Genomic DNA, 21,665 nt, shown 5'->3' on the forward strand with positions numbered 1-21,665 from the left:
CACTGGTGATATTAACCTCAATTACTCAATTAAGGTGGTATCTTATAGGTTTCTCCATGTGGTTATTCTTTTTCCCACTGTAGTTAATAAATGTTTGGAGTTTCGGGGAGGGACCTTGATACTCTATAATCATCTCATTCCTCATCAAATGTTCCATTTTGTAAATTTAATTATATTGGTATGGACTCATTGTTTCCTCTTTTATTGACTAGTTTATACTGATGCTATCATCATCATTAATTTTTTTTATGTTTAAATTGACCCAGACTAAAATACTGGCTACTGTGTCTTTTTGATATGCCTCCCTCATTCTTTGAATATTTTCTCGGTTTTTGGCACAAAAAAAGATGTTCTAGGGTCCTCTTCTTATTTCTCTGCCCCAACCCTAGAATTATCCTTTTCTCCAAAGAGCACTAGTTCCATTGAGAATGGTATTTAGAAGATCTGGATGCTAAGTGTGCTCACTTTTAAGGAGTTGTTGTTCATAGGTCCTCTTAGCAGACAGAGCTAGAGAATACACACACACAGTTTTTCACATCTATGTTTCTTTATCTGTATGTATTTGTTTATGTAACCATGAGTTCACATTAACACCACCATGTCCTATCCTATAGCACAGCTTTCTTCTTTCCATATATGTAACTCCCCTCACTGTAAATGAGAAACCTGGCTCCCCTTATCCTTATTTGATCAATTCCCATACATGGAACCAAGCTCCTACTCCATAACCTCTCTCACTGACATGGGTGTCTCACATCCCACTCAGGCTCCCATACTCCTCACCAGGGTGCCCCCTGCACAGATCCTCTCCTCATGCTGCTCCAGTTGTGACATCCCACCATGGGCCCCTGACCTAGTGTGGAAACTACCTTGCTTGGTCTCACCCATCGCCTTTAAGATTGAATTGTTCATAAAGAAAAGGGAGGAGGAGGCGGGCCCATTTGCTCCTATGCCCATTTCACTCCCACCATTGGACTGAAACTTCTCTCATCAAGGTCACCAGTGACTCCAGATTACTAAATCTACTAGTCAATTCTCAGTTTTCCTCTTACTTGACCTATTGACAGAATTTGACATGATTGATGATTCCTTATGCCTTGAAGCACTTTCCTCATTTGGCTCTCAGTACCCCCTCTGTCACAGGCTACTCCTTTTAAATGTCCTTTGCTGTTCCTCTTAGGCTCCCTGACATCTTACACTGAAGTGTTCCAGGGTTCACTGAAGTCTTCCTTGTTCCTCTCATTTCTATCTAAATGTACTCCCCTGGTGATCTTGCTGATCCCCAAGGCTTTATATACCATCTCCATGGCCTCAAGTCCCAAATATATGACTTTATATATAAATCTCACTCCATTAATAGATATTTCAATTTCAACCTTTTGAGAACTGAATTCCCAACCTTCCCTCCAAAACGTCCCTCCCTGCAGCTGAAATGATAGCAACTCCATCTTTCCAGTGGATCAGTCCAAAAACTTAGAGCTGTCCTTCATTCTTATTTTTTATTCACACCCTACCTCTAATTCATCAGAAAACCCTGGTGATTCTACATTCAAATGCTGTTTAGTTAGAATTATACCAGTTGGCACCACCTTTTCTGCTATTTCTCTGTTCTGATTCACTGTCACCCCTCACTTCGCACATATCGATCATCTCCAGTAGCCTGCTTCTACCCTTGATGCCCATAAAGTCCTATTCTCAATATGACATCCAGAGTGCTTCTTTAAAATCTGTCAGTGGCTCCCCATTTCTCTTATCATAACTTTCATTGTGTAAGTTTTTACCCAAAGATCAATTACCTTCTCAATTAAGCCTAACGATTGCAACCTGTCTTCCATGCCCCTACCCCACAGACAGACGCACCGTCAATCCCTTTACCCTACTTTTCATTTTCTTATAAAACTTACTACCATCTAATATTCTCTATAACTACTTACTATATTTTATTTTCTGTGCTCTCCATCCTTCTACTCAAATACTGCGTAAGCAATCTGATTATGCCATGCATTGATGTAGTTTGACTCATGTTTATTCATTTGGGGTTTGTTGAATTACTTGAAACAGTGGGTTGTAGTTTTTATCAAGTTTGGAATTTTTTAGTTTTAAAACTGTCTTTAAGAGATCCCTTGGTGGCTCAGCAGCAACAAACCCAACTAGTATCCATGAAAATGCAGGTTTGATCCTTGGCTTTGCTCAGTGGGTTAAGGATCCAGTGTTGCCGTGAGCAGTGGTGTAGGTCGCAGACGTGGCTCAGATCCTGCCTTGCTGTGGTTGTGGTGTAAGCCAGCAGCTACAGCTCGGATTCAACCCCTAGCCTGAGAGCTTCCATCTGCCGCTGGTGCAGCCCTAAAAAGAAAAAAGAAAAAAAAAAAGAAGAAGAAGGAAGGAAAGAAGTCTTTAAATATTTTTTATTTCTCCTCTATAAATCATCTTTCTCCTCTCCTTAAGAGACTCCAATTTTATGTACTTTAGGCCACTTAAAGATGTCTCCTAAATCATTGTGCTCTGTTTTGTTTTTGTTTTTTAGTCTATTTTCTCCCTGTTCTTTACTTTGGAGAGTTCCTGTCTTATCATTGCCTTCAAGTTTACTAATCTTTTCTTTTGTAGTGTCTCATCTGGTGCTAATTCCATTCAGCATGTTTTTTATCTCTAGAAATTTGATTTGGGTCTTTTTAATATCTTTCATATCTCTTTAATTTGTTAAAAATATGTATGCTAAATGTTGTATGATATTTTTCTTTTATTAATGATTTTTATTTTTTCCATTATAGCTGGTGTACAGTGTTCTGTCAATTTTCTACTGTACAGCAAAGTGACCCAGTCACACATACATGTATACATTCTTTTTCTCACATTATTCTCCAACATGATCCATCGTAAGTGACTATATATATTTCCCAGGGCTATACAGCAGGATCTCATTGCTTATCCATTCCAAAGGCAATAGTTTGCATCTCTTAACCCCAGATTCCCAGTCCAGCCCACTCCCTCCCTTTTCAATTTTTAAAGTTTTGTCAAAGTATAGTTGATTTACAATGTTGTGACAATTTCTGCTGTACAAAGTGATTCAGATATACATATTCACATACATTCATTCTTTTTCAGATCCCTGTCTCTTTTAATTAGGTTTTGCTTTCCTCTATTTTCTTGATTATATAAACAACACTTACAGTAGTTTTTTGTTTTGTTTTTGTTTTTATTTTGCTATTTTAGGGCTGTTCCTACAGCATATGGAGGTTCCCAGGCTAGGGGTCCAATCAGAGCTACAGCTGCCCATCTACACCACAGCCACAGCAACATGGGATACAAGCCACACCTGTGCCCTACACCACAGCTCACAGCAATGATGGAACCTTAACCTACTGAGCAAGGCCAGGGATTGAACCTGCATCCTCATGGATCCTACTTGGGTTCATTAACCACCGAACCATGAAGGGAACTTCTACAGTAGCTATTTTAACAGTATTCCTATCTATTAGTTTTATCATATACATCAATTCTGGGTCTTCTTCATTGGATTATTTTTTCTCCTCATTATGCAATAGATTTCTCCCTACTTATTTGTATGTCTGGATTTTTTATTGGATTCCAGGCATTGTGGATTTTATTTTGCGGGATATCAAAATTTTTTGTATTCTTTAAATACTTGAGTGTTTTATTCTATGGTGCAATTAAGTTACTTGGAAACATTTTGATCTATTCAAGGCTAGCTCTTAAGTTTTGATAGGTGGGTCCACAACAGCATTTATCCAAGGCCTATTTGGCACCAGTCCTGAAGATATCCTTTTAGGCTCTACTCAATCCCCCATGTGTTATGAGGTCTTTCTACTCTGGCCAGTAGAGACACAAACTCTTTCAGCCCTGTGTGATCACCCTGTGTGATTGTTTCATTTGATATTTTCTGAAATTCTTTGCACATCCTTAAGAAGTTTTTTCCCGCATATGTGTTGATCATTCTAAAGATATAATCTTCAAATATTTGAATCTGTTTTTAAAATTACTCAATGTATTTATTACATTTATAGTTGTACAATGATCATCACAACCCAATTTTATAGCATTTACATCCCAAACCCCTAGCCCATCCCCCTTCCCCCCAACCTGTCTCAGTTGGAAATCATAAGTTTTTCAAAGTCTGTGAGTCAGTATCTCTTATGCAAAGAAGTTCATTGTGTCCCTTTTTTAGATTCCACATGTAAATGATAGCATATGACATTGGTGTCTCACTGTCTGACTGACTTCACTTAGCACGATAATTTCCAATTCAATCCATGTTGCTGTTATTTCTTTCCTTTTAATGGCTGAGTAATATTCCCTTGGGTATATGTACCACATCTTCTTTAGCCACTCCTCTGTCGATGGGCATTTTGGTTGTTTCCATGTCTTGACTATTGTATATAGTGCTGCAGTGAACATTGGAGTACATGCATCTTTTCAAGTCATGGTTTTCTGTGGATAGATGCCTGAGAGTGGGATTACTGGATCAAATGGTAGTTCTATGTTTAGTTTTCTGAGGAATCTCCATACTGTTTTCCACAGTGGTTGCACCAATTTGCATTCCACCAGCAGTGTAATAGGGTTCCCTTTCATCCACACCCCTTCCAGCATTTATTGTTTGTGGACTTTTTGATGATGGCCATTCTGGTTGGTGTAAGGTGGTACCTCATAGTGGTTTTGATTTGCATTTCTCTAATAATGAGAGATGTTGGACATCTTTTCATGTGTTTTTTTGGCCACCCATATGTCTTCTTTGGAAAACTGTTTAGATCTTCTGCCCATTTTTTGATGGGGTTGTTTGTGGGGTTTTTTTTGGTATTGAGCCACAGAAGGTGTTTATAAATTTTGGAGCTTAATCCCTTGTCAGTCAATTCATTTGCAAATATTTTCTCCCTTTCTGTGGGTTGTCTTTTTTGTTTTGTTTAGGTTTTCCTTTACTGTGCAGAAACTTTTAAGTTTAGTTAAGTCCCATTTGTTTGGAGTTCCCATCGTGGCACAGTGGTTAACAAATCCGACTAGGAACCATGAGGTTGCGGGTTCGATCCCTGGCCTTGTTCAGTGGGTTAAGGATCCAGCATTGCCGTGAGCTGTGGTGTAGGTCGCAGACAGGGCTCGGATCCTGTGTTGCTGTGGCTCTGGCATAGGCCAGTGGCTACATCTCCAATTAGACCCCTAGCCTGGGAACCTCCATATGCTGCAGGAGGGGCCCTAGAAAAGGCAAAAAGACCAAAAAAAAAAAAAAAAAAGTCCCATTTGTTTATTTTTGTTTTTATTGTCATTTCTCGAAGAGGTGGATCTGAGAAGATGTTGCTGTCATTTATGTCAGAGAGTGTTTGGCCTATGTTTTCCTGTAAGAGATTTATAGTGTCCAGTCTTACATTTAGGTCTTTAATCCATTTTGAGTTTATTTGTATGTATGGTGTTAGGAAGTATTCTAATTTCATTATTTTACATGTAGCTGCCCAGTTTTCCCAGCACCACTTATTGAAGGGACTGTCTTTTCTCCATTGTATATTGTTGCCTCCTTTGTCATAGATTAGTTGACTGTAGGTGCATGGGTTTAATTCTGGGCTTTAAAGACTTAATTTAATCTTCAAATATTTGAATCTTTGAAGCTAAAGATTCAAAAGGAATCCTCTGGAAGCTTCCAGAGCTGTGTGTGTGTGTGTGTGTGTGTGTTTGTGTAGCTCTTTGTTCTATGTTACTCTCTCCTCAATTGAAGGAGGTTCCTAGAGTCTTTTTGGGTAGCCCCCTCCTTGTGCTGTGGCCTTGGTACAGTGGTGACTAAAACATATGATTCCTGCCTTCATAAAGCAGAATGCCTAAAGGGAAATATCAAACAGCAAATAAACAAATGATGGTTGTAATTATAAATTGTGTGAGTGTTTTTCTGTGAAGGAAAAGAACGGGGTGCTCTGAAGGAACATGAGGAAAGTAATTATTAGATGAGGTGGTTCAGTAACGACTCCTAGTGAGGATGTAGGGAAAAGAATGTTTCAGGAAACTATATGTGAAGCTAGGAGGCAGTAAAGAACTTGGAGCTTTCACAACATTAGAGGGGACCTATGTGGGTGGGAAGAACACCAGAACATGAAACTGGAGAGATGGCAGGCCCAAAGCAGGCAGGACCCACAGGCTATTTTATGACGTCTTGGCTTTCTACAAAGTACAGTGGGAAGCTCTCGAAAGTTTTAAATATGAGAATGATATGAGCCAACTTATATTTTAAAAATGTCTTTCTAGCTGCAGTATGGAGAATACTACTCCTGGCACAATTGTAAAAGTAGGGAAGTTATTTAGAACTGTGATTCTTAAAAATCTTTTGTGTCCCTAGACCCATTTGGCTGTCTGCTGAAGCATATGGTCTCCTTCTTAGAATAATATTTTTAAATTGCAAAGTATAAAATATAGTTTATCAGAATGTTTTTAGAAAAACATTTGTGATGCAGTTAAATATATATATATATACATACTCCTTTATTTACTGAGTATACTGGATATAAATAGTAGTCTGTGCTTAGAAAGTGAAAGAACATCAACACGATACTGAGATATTTACAAAAACTGTAATGTGATGGAATATATCTGGTTTTTATTGATGACTAAGACAAAAACGGTTTTAATGATACTATGTTGTGTTGTGTACATGTATAATAGAAAGAAATAGTAGATTTGAGGTTAGCGAAAATAAAGATGTACTTTTTTTTTTCAACCTTGAACTTCCAGAGCACAGTGTGAATTCTATTCAAGGATCCTTTCTTAGTCCATTTGAGCTACTATAATAGAATGACAAACACTAGAAATGAACAACAGAAATTTATTTCTCACAGTTCTGGAGGCTCAACGTCCAAGCTCAAGGTACCAGTAGATGTGGTATTGGTGAGGGCCTGCTTCCTGGTTTGTAGAAGCCCTCTTCTCTCTACACCTCACATAGTTAAAGGGGCAGGGGAGCTCTCTGGGGTATCTTTTGTAAGAGCACTAATCCTACTCATGAGAGCTCTACCCACTAAAACACCTCCTACAGGCCCCAACTCCAAACATCATCCCATTGGGGATTATATTTCAACATATAAATTTGGAGACTGGGGAGATACAAACATTCAGTCTCTAAAAGAGCCCTTGAAAAATTGTATTTAAGTGGTTATTTCAGTAACCATGGAAAGGGAAGATGGAGGCTTGAACTAGGGTAGTTGCAATAGAGATGGCAATAAGGAAACAAATTAGAGATATTTTTGTGGGAACATCGCTATATAGTCTCCATGTGCCCAGTGGCTTTGTTGAGAAAGCTGGATTTGACACAAAAACAAATCCATCTTTCCTCGTGGGCAGCTATCACTTGGGTAGGAGGTGGGGCTGGAGGTGGAGGGGCTAGGGCTGGAGCCAGATGTGAGCCAGGGCTTTCCCTCTGCTCAGTGGCCGTCACCACCCTTTGGGGTGGGGGCAGGTCCCAAGTTGCAGGAGAAGAAGCTCTGAGGGTCAAGTCTGAGCTGGCTCTGTTCCCTGTAAGTGTGAGCTCTCTGCCTCCAAGCACTAGCACTCTTGGGAACAGTACTGGACCAAGGGGGTTGCCCATTCGGGCTCTCCGTGTGTGACAAGGTGCAAGCTGTGGTGCTCCAGTCACAGAGTTTGGGACTCCTTCTGATGTGCTGCCTGTGTCAGTGCCAGTAATGGCTGCCCCCAGCATCCTCAGACACTGCTTCACATCTAAGCTACCTCTGTATCTCACAGCGAAGTTCTTTTGGTAATAGCAGCACTCGCTCCAGTGTGGAGCTGTGATGTGTGGTAAACCAGGCTGGAGCATTCATTCAGCTCAGGCTGGGGTGCATTGTGGTGGTCATGGGAAACCATGCAACCACCTGAACAGCTTCAGTCTGCCCTCCCTACCCTGCTTCAGGAGCAAACAAGCAAGCACATGTGCGTGTTACTCCCAAGTGAATGGAATCTAGGCTTCCCACAGCCTTCCTATTAGTCCCACCAGCCCTCTAACCAGGCAAGGGGGCTCATCTTCCCTGTGTCAGACTCCAGGACTGAGGCCCTCAGTGTGTTTCTCAGAATTCTCACTCCCCAGGAGATTCCCTTTTGTTTTGCGTTCCCTCCCAGGAGCCCAGGTCTTGACCTGATTGCTTGTCTTCCCTTCCTTACCAATTCTGTGTGGATCTTGCTTTCAGCTTTGATTGTTCAGGACTCTTTCTGCCAGTTTTCAGTGAAAATTGTTCCACATATAAATGTATTTTTGATGTGTTTGTGAGGGGAGATGAGTTCCACGTCCTCCTACTCTGCCATCTTGATCCCCAAATTTTGAGATATTTTTGGAGGAAGAATCAACAGGACAAAAAGGAAGAGTCTCCCTAGAGTTATTGGGGAAATCTTCATGGAAGAACTATGCCTACGGATGTGAAATGTAAAAGAAGCTCTGTGCAAAATGTTAGCAGAGATAATCAGAAAGCAAGAAGATTTGCCAGGCAAACTGTTGCTATGACTCATTGCAAGGTAAGGGACAAGGATGACACTACAGGTTAGAAAGAAAGAATATTCATGAAGATTAAGTCAAGAACACTGAGACTTGTTACTTGGGTCCTCACAAGCTATGAGAACTAGGACAAACATGGACCTAATGAAGCCTCAACTTCACATATTAAAAATGAGGGTAGAAATAGCTTTTTATCCATATGTTGTTATAAGGATTCAATAAAATACTGTATGTAAAGTGGTTAGCACAGTTCTGACATGTAGCAAGAGCAAACAAACTTTTTAAATTTTACTGAAGTACAGTTGATTTACAATGTTGTATTAATTTTTCCTATACAGCAGTGTAACTTATAAATAGATAGATAGACCTTTTCATTTTCTTTTTCATTATGGTTTATCACAGGATATTGAATATAGTTCCCTATGCTATACCATAGGATCATGTTGTTAATCCATCCTATATATAATAGTTTGCTTCTGTCAATCCCAAGCTCCCAGTCCTTTCCTTTCCCAGCCCTTCCCCTTGGCAACCACAAGATTGTTGTCTATATCTGTGAATCTGTTGATACATTCTTTCATAGATATATTGATTTGTATCATATTTTAGATTCCACATATAAGTGTTATCATATGGTATTTGTCTTTCTCTTCCTGACTTCACTTGATATAACAAGTGGCTTTCATAGTGGTCCATCCATGTTGCTTCAAAATTGGCATTATTTCATTCTTTTTGATGGCCAAGTAATATTCCTGTGTGTGTGTGTGTGTGTGTGTGTGTGTATTTCCTTTATCAATTCATCCATCGATGGATATTTAGGTTGTTTCCATGTCTTGGCTAATATAAATAGTGCTGCTCAAAACACAGGGGTGCATGTATCTTTTTGAATTATAGTTTTGTCTTGGTTTATGCCCAGGAATGAGATTGCTGGATCATATATCAACTCTACTTTTAGGGTTTTTTTTTTTTTTTTTTGAGGAAACTCCATACTGACTTTCATAGTGGCTACACCAATTTACATTCCCACCAACAGCATAGGAAGGTTCCCTTTTCTCCATATTCTCTCCAGCATTTATTATTTGTAGACTTTTTAATGATGGCCATTCTGACCAGGATGAGGTGGTATCTCATAGTTTTGATTTGCATGTCTCTAATAACTAGTGATGATGAACATCTTTTCATGTGCCTATTTGCTGTCTACATGTCCTCTTTGGAAAAGTATTTTTAGGTCTTCTGCCCATTTTTTTATTGGGTTGTTTGTTGATGTGTTATTTGATTGTATGAACTGTTTATATATTTTTGAAATTAAGCCCTTCTCAGTCACATCATTTGCAAATATTTTCTGAGTCCAGAGGTTTTATTTTTATTTTTATTTTTTATTTTGTTTGCTTTGTAAAAGCTTATAAGTTTGATTAGGTACCATTTGTTTATTTTTGCTTTTATTTCTATTGAAGGGCAGATAAATATTAGCAATTATTCTAATTACTGCTAGGATTCTGACATTATGTTGAACCATCATCTTAAAGAGATTTTACAGTCTAGTTGAGGAAAAATGATAAAATGTATAATAATTTTTATAATAGTTGTTCAAAATTGTGTTCAAATATAAGATATGAGCAACTGTAAGCTATTAAATTTTGCCCAGCATAGTACTTTCTGTTCCATGAAAAGATTTTAAAAATTTCTGCCGCATATTTATATGTGAGCATTGCAAATGTGTAGGGAGAGTGCTGGATCTTATGTTAACAAGTAAGTTTTATATATTACTATTGTTGAGTCTCTGCTACCTGCAGCTATGCTCCTGTTTGGTATAATAATAACTATGGTTCAAACAAATAACCCCCCCCAAAAAATAATTAAGATTCTGAAAGTCTGTTCTTGGCTTTCACTTAGAAAAGCTAAGACAAGAACAAGCTGTTTCCTTTCATTCTGTCATAGTAGCATTTCATAAAGATGCAGAGAGAATTTCAATCAACCTTTGGAACTAGCCCTGCATTTCAGTTTATATCTAGATGACTGTGGCTTAATGGCGAAGCATTAGAGTTCAGCTTATTTTTCTGCTACATGCTTTGCTATATGACATTGAACTACTCATGCAGTGTGCTGAACCTAAATCTTTCATCTATAAAAGGAGGATAACAGTACCTACCTCAGGATTATTTTGTAGATCAGCAGAGAAAACTTAATTGTCTGGAAAAAATATAAACATAATAAATATATTTTATTAGCAATGTAATATCTCCAAAAGAGTGAGAATCTAAACTAAAACCTGTAACAAAGACAAAGAAGGTCATTATATAATGATAAATGGGTCAGTGTGTTAAAAGGATATAACAATTATAAGTGTATATATACACCCAACATCAGAGCACCTAAATACATTAAGCAAATACTAACAGACCTAAAGAGAAATAGATTATACAATAATGGTAGATTTTATTACCCCCTACTTTTAATAGTGGATAGATCATCCAGTCAGAAAATCAATAAAGACTTCCCTGGTGGCCTTACAGGTTAAGAATCCAGCATTGTTCCTGCAGTGGCTCAGATCACTGCTGTGGCACAGGTTTAATTCCTGGCCCAGGAACTTCCACATGCTGCAGGCGTGTCAAAGAAAGGAAGGAAGGAAGGAAATCATTAAGAAAATAAATGTTGAATTTGAACTACACTTTAGATTAAATGGACCTAACAAACATATACAGAAAATTCCATTCAACAGCAGCAGAATACACATTTTTCTCAAGGCCACACAGAACATGCTCCAGGATAGGTTAAATGACAGGTCATAAAACAAGCCTTGTCAAATTTAAGAAGACCGAAATCATGCAAAAGATCTTTTCCAATCACAATTGTATGGAATTGTAAATTAATAACAGGAGTAAAGCTGGGAAATTCACAAATATGTGGGAATTAAACAATACATGAACAATCAGCCAATAGATCAAAGAAATCAAAAAAGACATAAAATCTTGAAACAACAACAAGAAAAAAGAAACAGCATACCAAAACATATCGGATATAGCAAAAGCAATTCTAAGAGGGAAATTTACAGTGATGAACACCTACATTAAGAAAAAAGAAAGATTTCAGGGGAGTTCCCGTCGTGGCACAGTGGTTAACGAATCCGACTAGGAACCATGAGGTTGCGGGTTTGGTCCCTGCCCTTGCTCAGCGGGTTAACGATCCGGTGTTGCCGTGAGCTGTGGTGTAGGTTGCAGATGCGGCTCAGATCCCGCGTTGCTGTGGCTCTGGCGTAGGCCGGTGGCTACAGCTCCGATTCAACCCCTAGCCTGGGAACCTCCATATGCCACGGGAGCGGCCCAAGAAATAGCAACAACAACAACAACAACAAAAAAAGACAAAAAAAGAAAAAAGAAAGATTTCAAATAGACAACCTAACTTTATAACTCAAGGAACTAGAAAAAGCAGCTTAAGCACAAAATTAGCAGAAGGAATCCAAAAAACAAAGATCAGAGCAAAAATAAAGTAGAAATCATAAAAACAAGAGAAAAGCTCAGCAAAATGAACTGTTTTTGAAAAGATAAAATTTATAAACCTTTAGCCAGACTAAGGAAAAAAAAACTGAAATAAGTAAAATTGGAAATGAAAGAAGAGACATTATAACTGATAACACATTACAACTGAAATGGTTGTAAGAGACTACTACGAACAGCTACATGCCAACAAAAGACATGGATAAGTTTCTAGAAAATACAACCTACCAAGACTTATTTATGAAGAAATAGAAAATCTGAATAGACCAATTACTAGAAAGAAGATTGAATCAGTAATTAATAACCTCCTAACAAATGAAATTTCAGAAACAGATAGCTTTCCTGGTGAACTATACTAAACATTTAAAAAATTAATGCCAATTCTACTCAAACTCTTGCAGAAAACTGAAGAGAACACTTCCAAACTCATTTGACAAGGCCAGCATTACCTAGATACCAAAGCCAGATAAGGATAATATAAGAAAAGAAAGCTATAAACAAGTATTCCTTATGAATATAAATACCAACATTAACAAAAATAGTAGCAAACTGAAATCAAGTACACATTAAAAGGAACATACACCACAAACAAGTGGGATTTATCCCTGGGATACAAGGATAGTGCAATGTATACAAATCAATAAATGTGACACATCACATTAATAGAATGAAAGATAAAAATCATGATCACCTCAGTAGATATGGAAAGAAAATTTAACAAAATACAACATCCTTTCATGATTAAAAACTCTCAACAAATTGAGTATAGAAGAAATATACCTCAACATAATCAAGTTCATATGTAACAAGCCCACAGCTATCATCATACTTGATGGTGAAAGATTAAAAGCTGTTCCTCTAAGGTTAGAAACAAGACAGGGGTACCCGCTCTCATGACTGCTTTTCAACACTTTGCTGGCAGTCCTAGCTAGAGGAGTCAGGGAAGAAAAAAATAAATAAAAAGTATCCAAATCAAAATGAAAAAAGTAAAATTGGCTCTGTTTGCAAATGATATGATCTTATATGTAGAAAATCCTAAAAAAAAATTCACCAAAAGTAGGCTGTTAGAACTAATCAATGAATTCAATAAAGTAGCAGGATAAAAAACAATCAACACACAGAAATCAGTTGTGTTTCTATATGCTAACAGTGAAATACCTGAAAAAGAAAACTCAATTTGCAATAGCATCAAACATAAGATACTTAGGAACAAATTTACCCAAGGAGTTGAAAGATCTATACTCTGAAAATTATGACTTTTGATGAAAGAGATTAGAAAAGATATAAATAAATGAAAGATATCCTTTGTTCATTGGTAAGAATTAATATTTGTTGTTGTTTGTTTGTTTTTTTGTTTGTTTTGTCTTTTTGCCTTTTCTAGGGCCGCTCCTGAGGCATATGGAAGTTCCCAGCATCTGCCACCTGCACCACAGCTCATGGCAATGCCAGATCCTTAACCTACTGAGCAAGGGCAGGGATCGAACCTGCAACCTCATGGTTCCTAGTCGGATTCATTAACCACTGTGCCACGATGGGAACTCCAAGAATTAATATTGTTAAAATGTCCATCCTACCCAAAGCTATCTATAGATTCATTGTAATCTGTATCAAAATTCCAATGGCATTTTTCACAGACATTTTAAAAAAATTAATCATAAAATTTACATGGAACCACAAAAGACCCCAAAACCAAAGCAATCCTGAGAAAGAAGAACAAAGCTAGAGGCATCAAACTTCCTGATTTTAAACTATATTATGAAGCCATAGTAATCAAAACAATATGATATTAAAAATAGAACAGTGGAACAGAATCAAGAGCCTAGAAATAAACTGTGACATATACCATCAAGTAGTATTTGACAAAGGAACCAAAATGCTCAATGGGAAAAGGATAGTCTCTTCAATAAATGGTGTTGGGAAAAGTAGATACTCAAATGCAGTAGAGTGTAATTGGACCCCTGCCTTATCCCATTCACAAAAATTACCTCAAAGTGGATCAAAGACTTCAATATAACTCTTAAAACTGAAAGCTCCTAGATGAAAACATAGGAGGTAAGCTCTTTGATATTGATCTTGGCAATGATTTATTGGATATGACACCAAAAGCACATGTAAGAGAAGCAAAAATAAATAAGTAGGACTACCCAAATCTAAAAAAATTCCACACAACAAAAGAAACAGTCAACAAAAATGAAAAGGCTACCTATGAAATGGGAGAAAAATATTTGCAAACCTTGCATCTGATAAGGGGTTAATATCCAAAGGGGTTAATATAAATAACTCATACAATTCAACAGCAAAAGAATAAACAATCTGATTTACAAATGGGCAGAGGAACCAAACAGATACTAATCTAAAAAAGGCATGAATATCCAACGGGTTATGGAAAGATCCTCAACACCTCTAATTGGGGAAATGTAAATTAAAACCACAATAACATATCACTTCACACTTGTTAGAATGACTGTTACCAAAAAGATGAGCAGTAACAAGTATTGGTAAGAATGTGGAGAAAAGGGAATCTGTCCACTATTGGTGGGTACATAAATTGGTGCAGCCAGTATGGAAAACAGTACAGATGTTCCTCAAAAAATTAAAAGTAGACCTACCATAGGATTTAGCACCCTACTCCTGATATATATATATATATATCAAAAGACCCCATTATATATATATATATAATGTCATATGTCATATATGTGTATTTGATAAATATTTATCAATTCAGGATCACAAAGAGATATCTGTACTTGCATATTCATTGCAGCAAAATTTGCAATTGCCAAGACATGGAAACAACCCAAATGTCCATCTTTGGATGAATGAATAAAGAATATGTGTTATATATTTATAGGGGACTATAATTCTGCATAATAAAGAGGGGGTATTCTGCCATTTGCAACAACATGGGTGGACCTCGAGGGCATTATGTTAAGTGAGACATGTCAAAAAGAGAAAGATGCATACTACATGAAATCATTTATATGTGAAATCTAGAAAAGCTGAACTCAATAGAAACAGAGTAGAATGGTGGTTCTCAGGGTTTGGAGGGTAAGGGATATGGAAAGGTTTGGGTCAGGGGATACAAACTTCCAGTTATAAGATGAGTTCTGGGGATCTAATGAACAATTCAGTGATTATAGTTAACAACACCATCTTATATACTTGAAAGTTGCTGAGAGAGTAAATCGTAAATGTTCCCACCACATAAAAATGAAAGATAATTATCTGAGGTAATAGAGGTGTTAAAAACCTACTGTGGTAATCACTTCACAATATAGAAGTATATCAGATTATTACACTGTATACTTTAAGCTCACCCAGTGTTACATGTGAATTATATCTCAATAAAGCTGGGCAAAACATACATAAAAATGACTTAAGTTTTAGCACATACTGAGACTGACTTTTACACAAATATACTGTACTGGGTTGAATAGCATCCCCTAAAATTCATGCTCACCTAGAACCTTATAATATGATCTCACTTGGAAGTAAGCTATTTGTAGTGTAGTCAAGTTAAGGTGAGGCCATACTGAATAAGGATGGGCCTAATCTCATGGCTGGTGGGTAGGATATTTGGACATAGACAAAGAGGAGAACCCCATGTGAAGACAGCAACACACAGGAGAGAATGCTACATGAAGGTGGAGGCAGACTGGAGAGATGAACCTACTAGCCAAGGTACAGCAAGGATTAGCCAGCAACCACCAGACATTAATTGAGAAGCATGGAATAGATTCTCCTTCAGAGCCTTCAGGGGAAACCAATTCTGTTGGCACTTTAATTTCAACCTTCTAGCCTCTAGCACTGTCTATGAGAGGATAAATTTCTGTTATTTCAAACCACCCAATTTAAATTTTGTGTAGACAGACAGAGGAAACTAACACACATATCAGTACATATACCTCTTTATATCAGTCAGTATAGCCAGGTTTTGCTGCAATAACAAAAGGCCCTCTTCTTGGATTCTTAGAGACAACAACAAAGACATACTTCTCACTCTTCTTCTTACCCACATGTTCATTACCCACAGCTGCCACTCTACACCATGTTACCTTCGAGCAACCTCTACCTAGAATATTGCCTCTCTCTACCTGGTCTGAGACAAAGGACATAGAGTCCAAAAATTCAAAGATTTATGGAATTAGAAGATGAAATTGAGTCTCATTTCCAGTCTATAAACTAAAATTGAAAAGAACTTAAGTGACAAGGTTCTAATCAACTCAGTCTTGGAACAAGGAACAAATTAAAAGTATGGCCTCTGAATCAATTAAGGTGGTTTATGGTAAATTATTTCAGTCAGATCAAGTGGCAGAGAGAAAAGACCATGGCAAACTATGCATTAGTTCTTGAAGCTTCTGCTCCAAAGTGATCTGCATCACTTCTACTCACATCTGTTTGGACAGAGCAAGTCTTATGTCATTGTATGAGTTTATACAACCCACACATAGGGAGGGGTAGTGAATCTTTTCAGCAATCACACAATCTCCATGCTCTCACAGAGGGTTATCCTTTCACTAGTCACTTTGAGAGGCTATTATATACAGTGGTGTGGAACAATATTTAAAGTGATTCCCAGAGCAAGTGTACTATGTCACATAAGAAACTGACTCTTGACTTTAGAGTTTTTGACCCCAAATGCCATTCCTAGGTGGATCATTCACCTAGTCCCTAGTTGTGATTACAAATGACTTTTAGTTTATTTTCCAAAATTAAATCCCTCCTCAAGCTGTGAAAATTTGCTGCTGTTGAAGCTGGTCAACGAAAGGTACTCCAGAAGACCCCCAACAAGGAACTACAAAAATGTGAGAAATCAGAGCATCACTGAAATCACTGACCAACCTCCCAATGGTTCTCCTTAATGCTTGGTTGAAGTTATAATATGTGTAATAAGCTATAATATCATGCATAATATATATGAAATATTAAAATACATGATATATAAGTTTATGTGTATATATACAAGTATATAATATCTCCTGATGTGTTTGTTTAAAAAGGTAATCAAATGGCTGTAGGCCTCCCCAGCACAGAGAGGCACAATTACAGGATGATAATAATGGCTAGTCCGTGTGGAAAGCATACGGTGTTCCAGGCACTAAATGGTTTATCTAATTTAATCCTCGCAGCCAGGGCTGGGACTAGGATGAAGGAAGCAAGTGACCTACCTGGGCACAGAATTTAAGGAGACACCCACTCTCAGGGCTGGACAAATACAGGGTTGATACTTGCATGACCCTGACCGTGAGCACTTCCGTCAATTCTGTACCCTCAGTGCTTCACTCACCTCACCCTAATTCCGGAGCTGACCTGCTTATAACAATCCTGTTTGGTCAAGATCACCAACTCCTTTCTTTGCAATGAGGAAACAGAGGCTTACGGAAGATGAGCATCTTGCTTCATTTAAACCCAGGCGTTTTGGACACCCTAGCCTGCGCCTTGACTCACTGCGCATGCGTCAATGTCTCATCTAAGTTATGGTTGTGTTTGTTGTTTTTTCCAGGTGTCCAAGGCAGCTGCAGACTTGATGGCCTACTGCGAAGCGCATGCCAAGGAAGATCCCCTCCTGACACCTGTCCCGGCTTCAGAGAACCCATTTAGGGAGAAGAAGTTTTTCTGTGCTATCCTTTAAGTCTTCAAGGGGAGTCTGAGGAGCCTCAGGGCTCCAGGGACACTGATGTAGAGTTTTTAGCAGAGTGGGCGCCTTTCTCGTCCACAGCATTTAAAGAGAGGGAGGTGAACCATCCTGGAAACTCCAGGCTATGCATGTTTAAAGAACCGGTCCCCTTTATGAGAATGAAAGCTGATCCACACCCTGAGTTAAGAGATCTCAATGTCTGCAGAACTGCCTGGAGGAGGGGAAAATGTAAAGATAAAAATCGGTGTCATTTCTTTCCTGCTGTCCCTCCCCAAACCTTATGTTTCTGCTTCATATTTAAAAAATAAAAATTAAAACAGACAGCTGTGCTGAGCTCAGATATGTCTGACCTTGGAATGAATATTGCCTTTAGAACACCCTTTGACAAGCTGAGTTGTCCAGTGTAGCCGGTTCGGTTCAATGGCATTGATGTTTCGTCTTTGTGCCTTTCTTTTTCTTTTTCCCTTCTGCCCTCCCCCTCCTCCCACCCCTTCCCAGGAATAAAGAGATAAGGCTGGACTTGTCTGTAAGACTGAACTCCCAGGATGAGCACCCAAAGGTTTTAGGTCGATGTTCCCTGTGGTTTATCCTCTTGGTAATAACAAACAAAAATGCCGGTTGTCTGTGTTCTTTTATCACTATTCCTAACATTTGTACATGATAGCTTTGATTCTGCAAGTAAAAGTAAATCATGTGTTGTGACTGGTGCTTTCATATATTTGTGACAATTTTTGAGTAATACTGCATGAAAATGTCCCCATATTACATCCATTCAGAAGTTTTGTTGTACTATAAAGTTGGGAAAAAAAGAATGAGAGAAATGAAGCTGGAAAGGAAAACAAACTCAGTATCTTGAAAACTGAAATGACTCCAGAGCCTTAGCCATGCCTAAAATACCTCCTACTTAACAGTGGCACCTGCACCTCTTCATCGTATTTTCCAGAATCCAAAGCATTTTGGTTTTATCCAGGATCCAGGGCAGCACAGGTTGCACCAAGTGACAGAGGCAAGGATTCACCCTGAGCTGGGAAGTGCTTTTGTCACAGAGTCAGAGCAAATTCCATTGTTTCCTGAATGACAGGAATTCTAGATTGAAAGAAGGCTTTCTGTGTTCTTAACAAGAAAAAATGTGGCCCTCATATGCTCAAGTATCAGGAGAAATAAACCCATGACTCCAGACTCCACCCTCAGAATCCTGGCTGTTCACCAGCCAGGGAGAAGGGGCGGTGTTGTGCCCCTGACCCCCACCAACCCCCTACCCCCACCCAGGAGTTCCACCAGAAAGGGTTCTGGCTCATTGTGCCACTGACTGACATGGCCTTTGTTTTTCACTCACCAACATTTTCAAAAGAATCTTTTCTTTGTTTTTGTTCTCCACTTTGTTTGAGTCTCTCTGCCTTCATTTACCACTTCCTTGCAGCTTAAGCTCTCTCTTCCCAAGAGATGATGTTGAAAGTGATTTTTCCTTGTGACTTCAGCCTCCACCAATAATGGCAGAGCCGGAGAGTCTTTCTCACTTTGTTCTGTGTCCTTCCCAGACAGATGGGGGCTCTCTTACAACTCCTTGCTTGCCTTGAAATCCCAGAAGACCATTTCCAAATTAATTTTTATTCTCTCTTTCCATTCTCTTCCTCCCATTTAAAATTAAAAAAAAAAAAAAGAGGATGGAGAGGAAGGAAAAAAGAAGATAAAAAGACAATATGCCAAGGACAGATTTTGAAATTGACTTGATAAATATTTTCCTTAACTCCTTGTATGGGCCTGAGGGTAAGAGAAAAAAATACATCCAATTAAAACTCCTGCCTGGGAAGAGAATACTGAGACATTGTGAAATGTATGAATGTACTTCTATAACCAGAAACTTCTGCTCAAGCCTTGGGATTTTGTTACAGTCAGTAGGACGCTGATGAAGATTTAGAGGGGAAAAACCCTGGCAGAGTATTTATTACACTACAGAATTGCACCAATGGCTTAGTAATAATGTGGAATCAGCTAAAACCCAACCACATTTTTTAAATGAGCTAAAATATGAATCGAGTATGTGGTCACATAAAAACAACTGTGAATAAAGCACTCTTTGGTGGTGTTAAGGCATCATCCTAAGACCCTGATGCTTTTCATAATCTGCATCATTTATTTTGCTCATAAGGATTCTTTATATTTTCATGTGAATCTAGATCTTTGGAGCAATTAAAACTTTTAGGAATACAGCTCTTGTAATTAAAAGTTAAGGAAATTCCAAACTGCATGTGACCTTGTTTATGAAAAGAGAAAGCAAGAAAATACACAGACCATCTGAAATTAAGTTTAAGAAATATGTTTGACTTTTTCATAATTTCATGTCCAACAGTATGGAATTATAACCCCAGAGTTTTTACATGAGTTTTGACTTACTGATATTTTTACTTGTTAAAGGGGAAATAATTTTTTGATTAGTTATGCCCTAAAGAGTTTTAATTCTTTTAGAAATTTAACAATCATTTTCACCAGCATAATTTTATCTTAAGGGGTAACTAATAGGAAAACTTAGCTTAATTATTCAAGGCCCTAATTTATGTTTATAATATATTGGATGGTAATAAAACCTGCCATGGAATTCGTTAAACAGTATGAATAACCGTCATATTTAGAACACAAACTTTATTAAGGGAAAAAAACAATCTTGCATCATCCCCAATATAAAATTTGCTTTCTTTTTTTTTTCTTTCAATTTTAAACCAAGTGCTATTTAATTCAAATCAGAGGTTGTGAATAAGTACTTTGAACTGAGGCTAGTTTTGCTAATAATATTTGAAAGAGATTGCTTAAGGAAAAATTCAAAACCATTTCCCCATACACTCATATTCACAAAAGGAATTTAAGAAATCAAGCATGCTGTCTTAGAGGATTTTTCGTACTTCTTTTTTGTTTGTTTGTTTTAATATCTGCTTCTCGCTGCTTCTGGCAATGGTGAATTGTTACATATACATTAACGTTTTCCCAGCCCAAGACTTGTTCATATTTTTCCTATATAAGATCTGTGGAGTGGAGTGTATCTTTCAAAGAGAGGGAAATACAGAAATGTTAAAACAGAAAAACCTGAATGCGATGTGTACATTTTCATCCCACATGGACAATGTATTTGTTTTAATAAATGGAATTTTCAGATTCATTCCATATGCAGTTGATTTTATTGTGAAATCCTATGGACCACCTTGCCCATCGACTCTGTGGTTAATTTGAGAAGGATGACACATAACAAGATGGATGGAGGAATGAGAATCCGTGGGTTTTTTTTAGGGTTTTGTTAACAGAGAGCCCAAAGGAAGAGTCCCATGAGACTCTAAAAGCCTTTCTCCCTGAGCACAGTGCTTGGGGACGGGGAAAGGTGATGGGGAAGTGACTTCCAGGGTCTGACAGGCTGGTCCGTGAGGAGAGATGAGCTGCATTTAAACTTGAACATGCTGTGAGTATGCCACCTGGGGATTTTTCCTTTAAAAAAAAAAAAAGAAAAGAAAAAATTGACCACAGAACGTGTTTTTCTCCATAAGCTGGAGATAAATGCTTAAAACTCTAGATTCACAGCTCCTCAGAGATATTCTAGTCAAGAAAGCCTTCCTTATGCCCCTCAAATTATGCCAGTGAGTAATAGGCCCTGTTAGTAAGGAGAGGCTGGATCTCCCAGGACTCGTGCCTAAGACAAAAGTATCTTTAATCCTCTGATGAAGGGGGTCACTTGGAGTCTGTGCATTCATCCACTTACATCAGTTTTTCAGAGCAGGGTCCCTGGATCATCTGCTTTAGAATCACCTGGAATGCCTATTTAAGAGATAGACCTGGGGCCTCCCACTAACTCAGAACTGCTAGCAATGGCGCTTTAGACCATGCACTCTGTTGCACGCTACTGTCTGAGGACCACTCATGTAGGTACTTAGACAGCTGGCTTTTCATCATGCCTCACGCAAGGCACAAACTAATTGTAAACATGCTGACTCTTATTCCCACAGCTGCAGGAAGTGGCTGCCCTGGAGTGAACATGTAACCCGTGGCCGAGAATCTTGGCGGCTCCTGGACAGGAGACACTAGGAGG

The 21,665-nt window shown here is 38.2% G+C and overlaps 1 protein-coding gene across 6 annotated transcripts in view; it reads left to right on the forward strand.

Annotated features, from left to right (window-relative positions):
* Nucleotides 1-20,747, forward strand: part of GNG2 (G protein subunit gamma 2) — a 137,016-nt gene extending 116,269 nt beyond the window's left edge. For all 6 annotated transcript variants that reach the window (XM_047767324.1, XM_047767328.1, XM_047767329.1 and 3 more), the window contains one exon: nucleotides 17,462-20,747. In XM_047767324.1, the coding sequence (XP_047623280.1) occupies nucleotides 17,462-17,590 (129 nt within the window). In that variant the 3' untranslated portion in view covers nucleotides 17,591-20,747. The remainder of the gene's footprint in view (nucleotides 1-17,461) is intronic.
* Nucleotides 20,748-21,665: the final 918 nt, after the last annotated feature.

The sequence above is a fragment of the Phacochoerus africanus genome, chromosome 2 (assembly GCF_016906955.1).
Source record: "Phacochoerus africanus isolate WHEZ1 chromosome 2, ROS_Pafr_v1, whole genome shotgun sequence".
In the NCBI taxonomy this organism is placed as follows: Eukaryota; Metazoa; Chordata; class Mammalia; order Artiodactyla; family Suidae; genus Phacochoerus; species Phacochoerus africanus.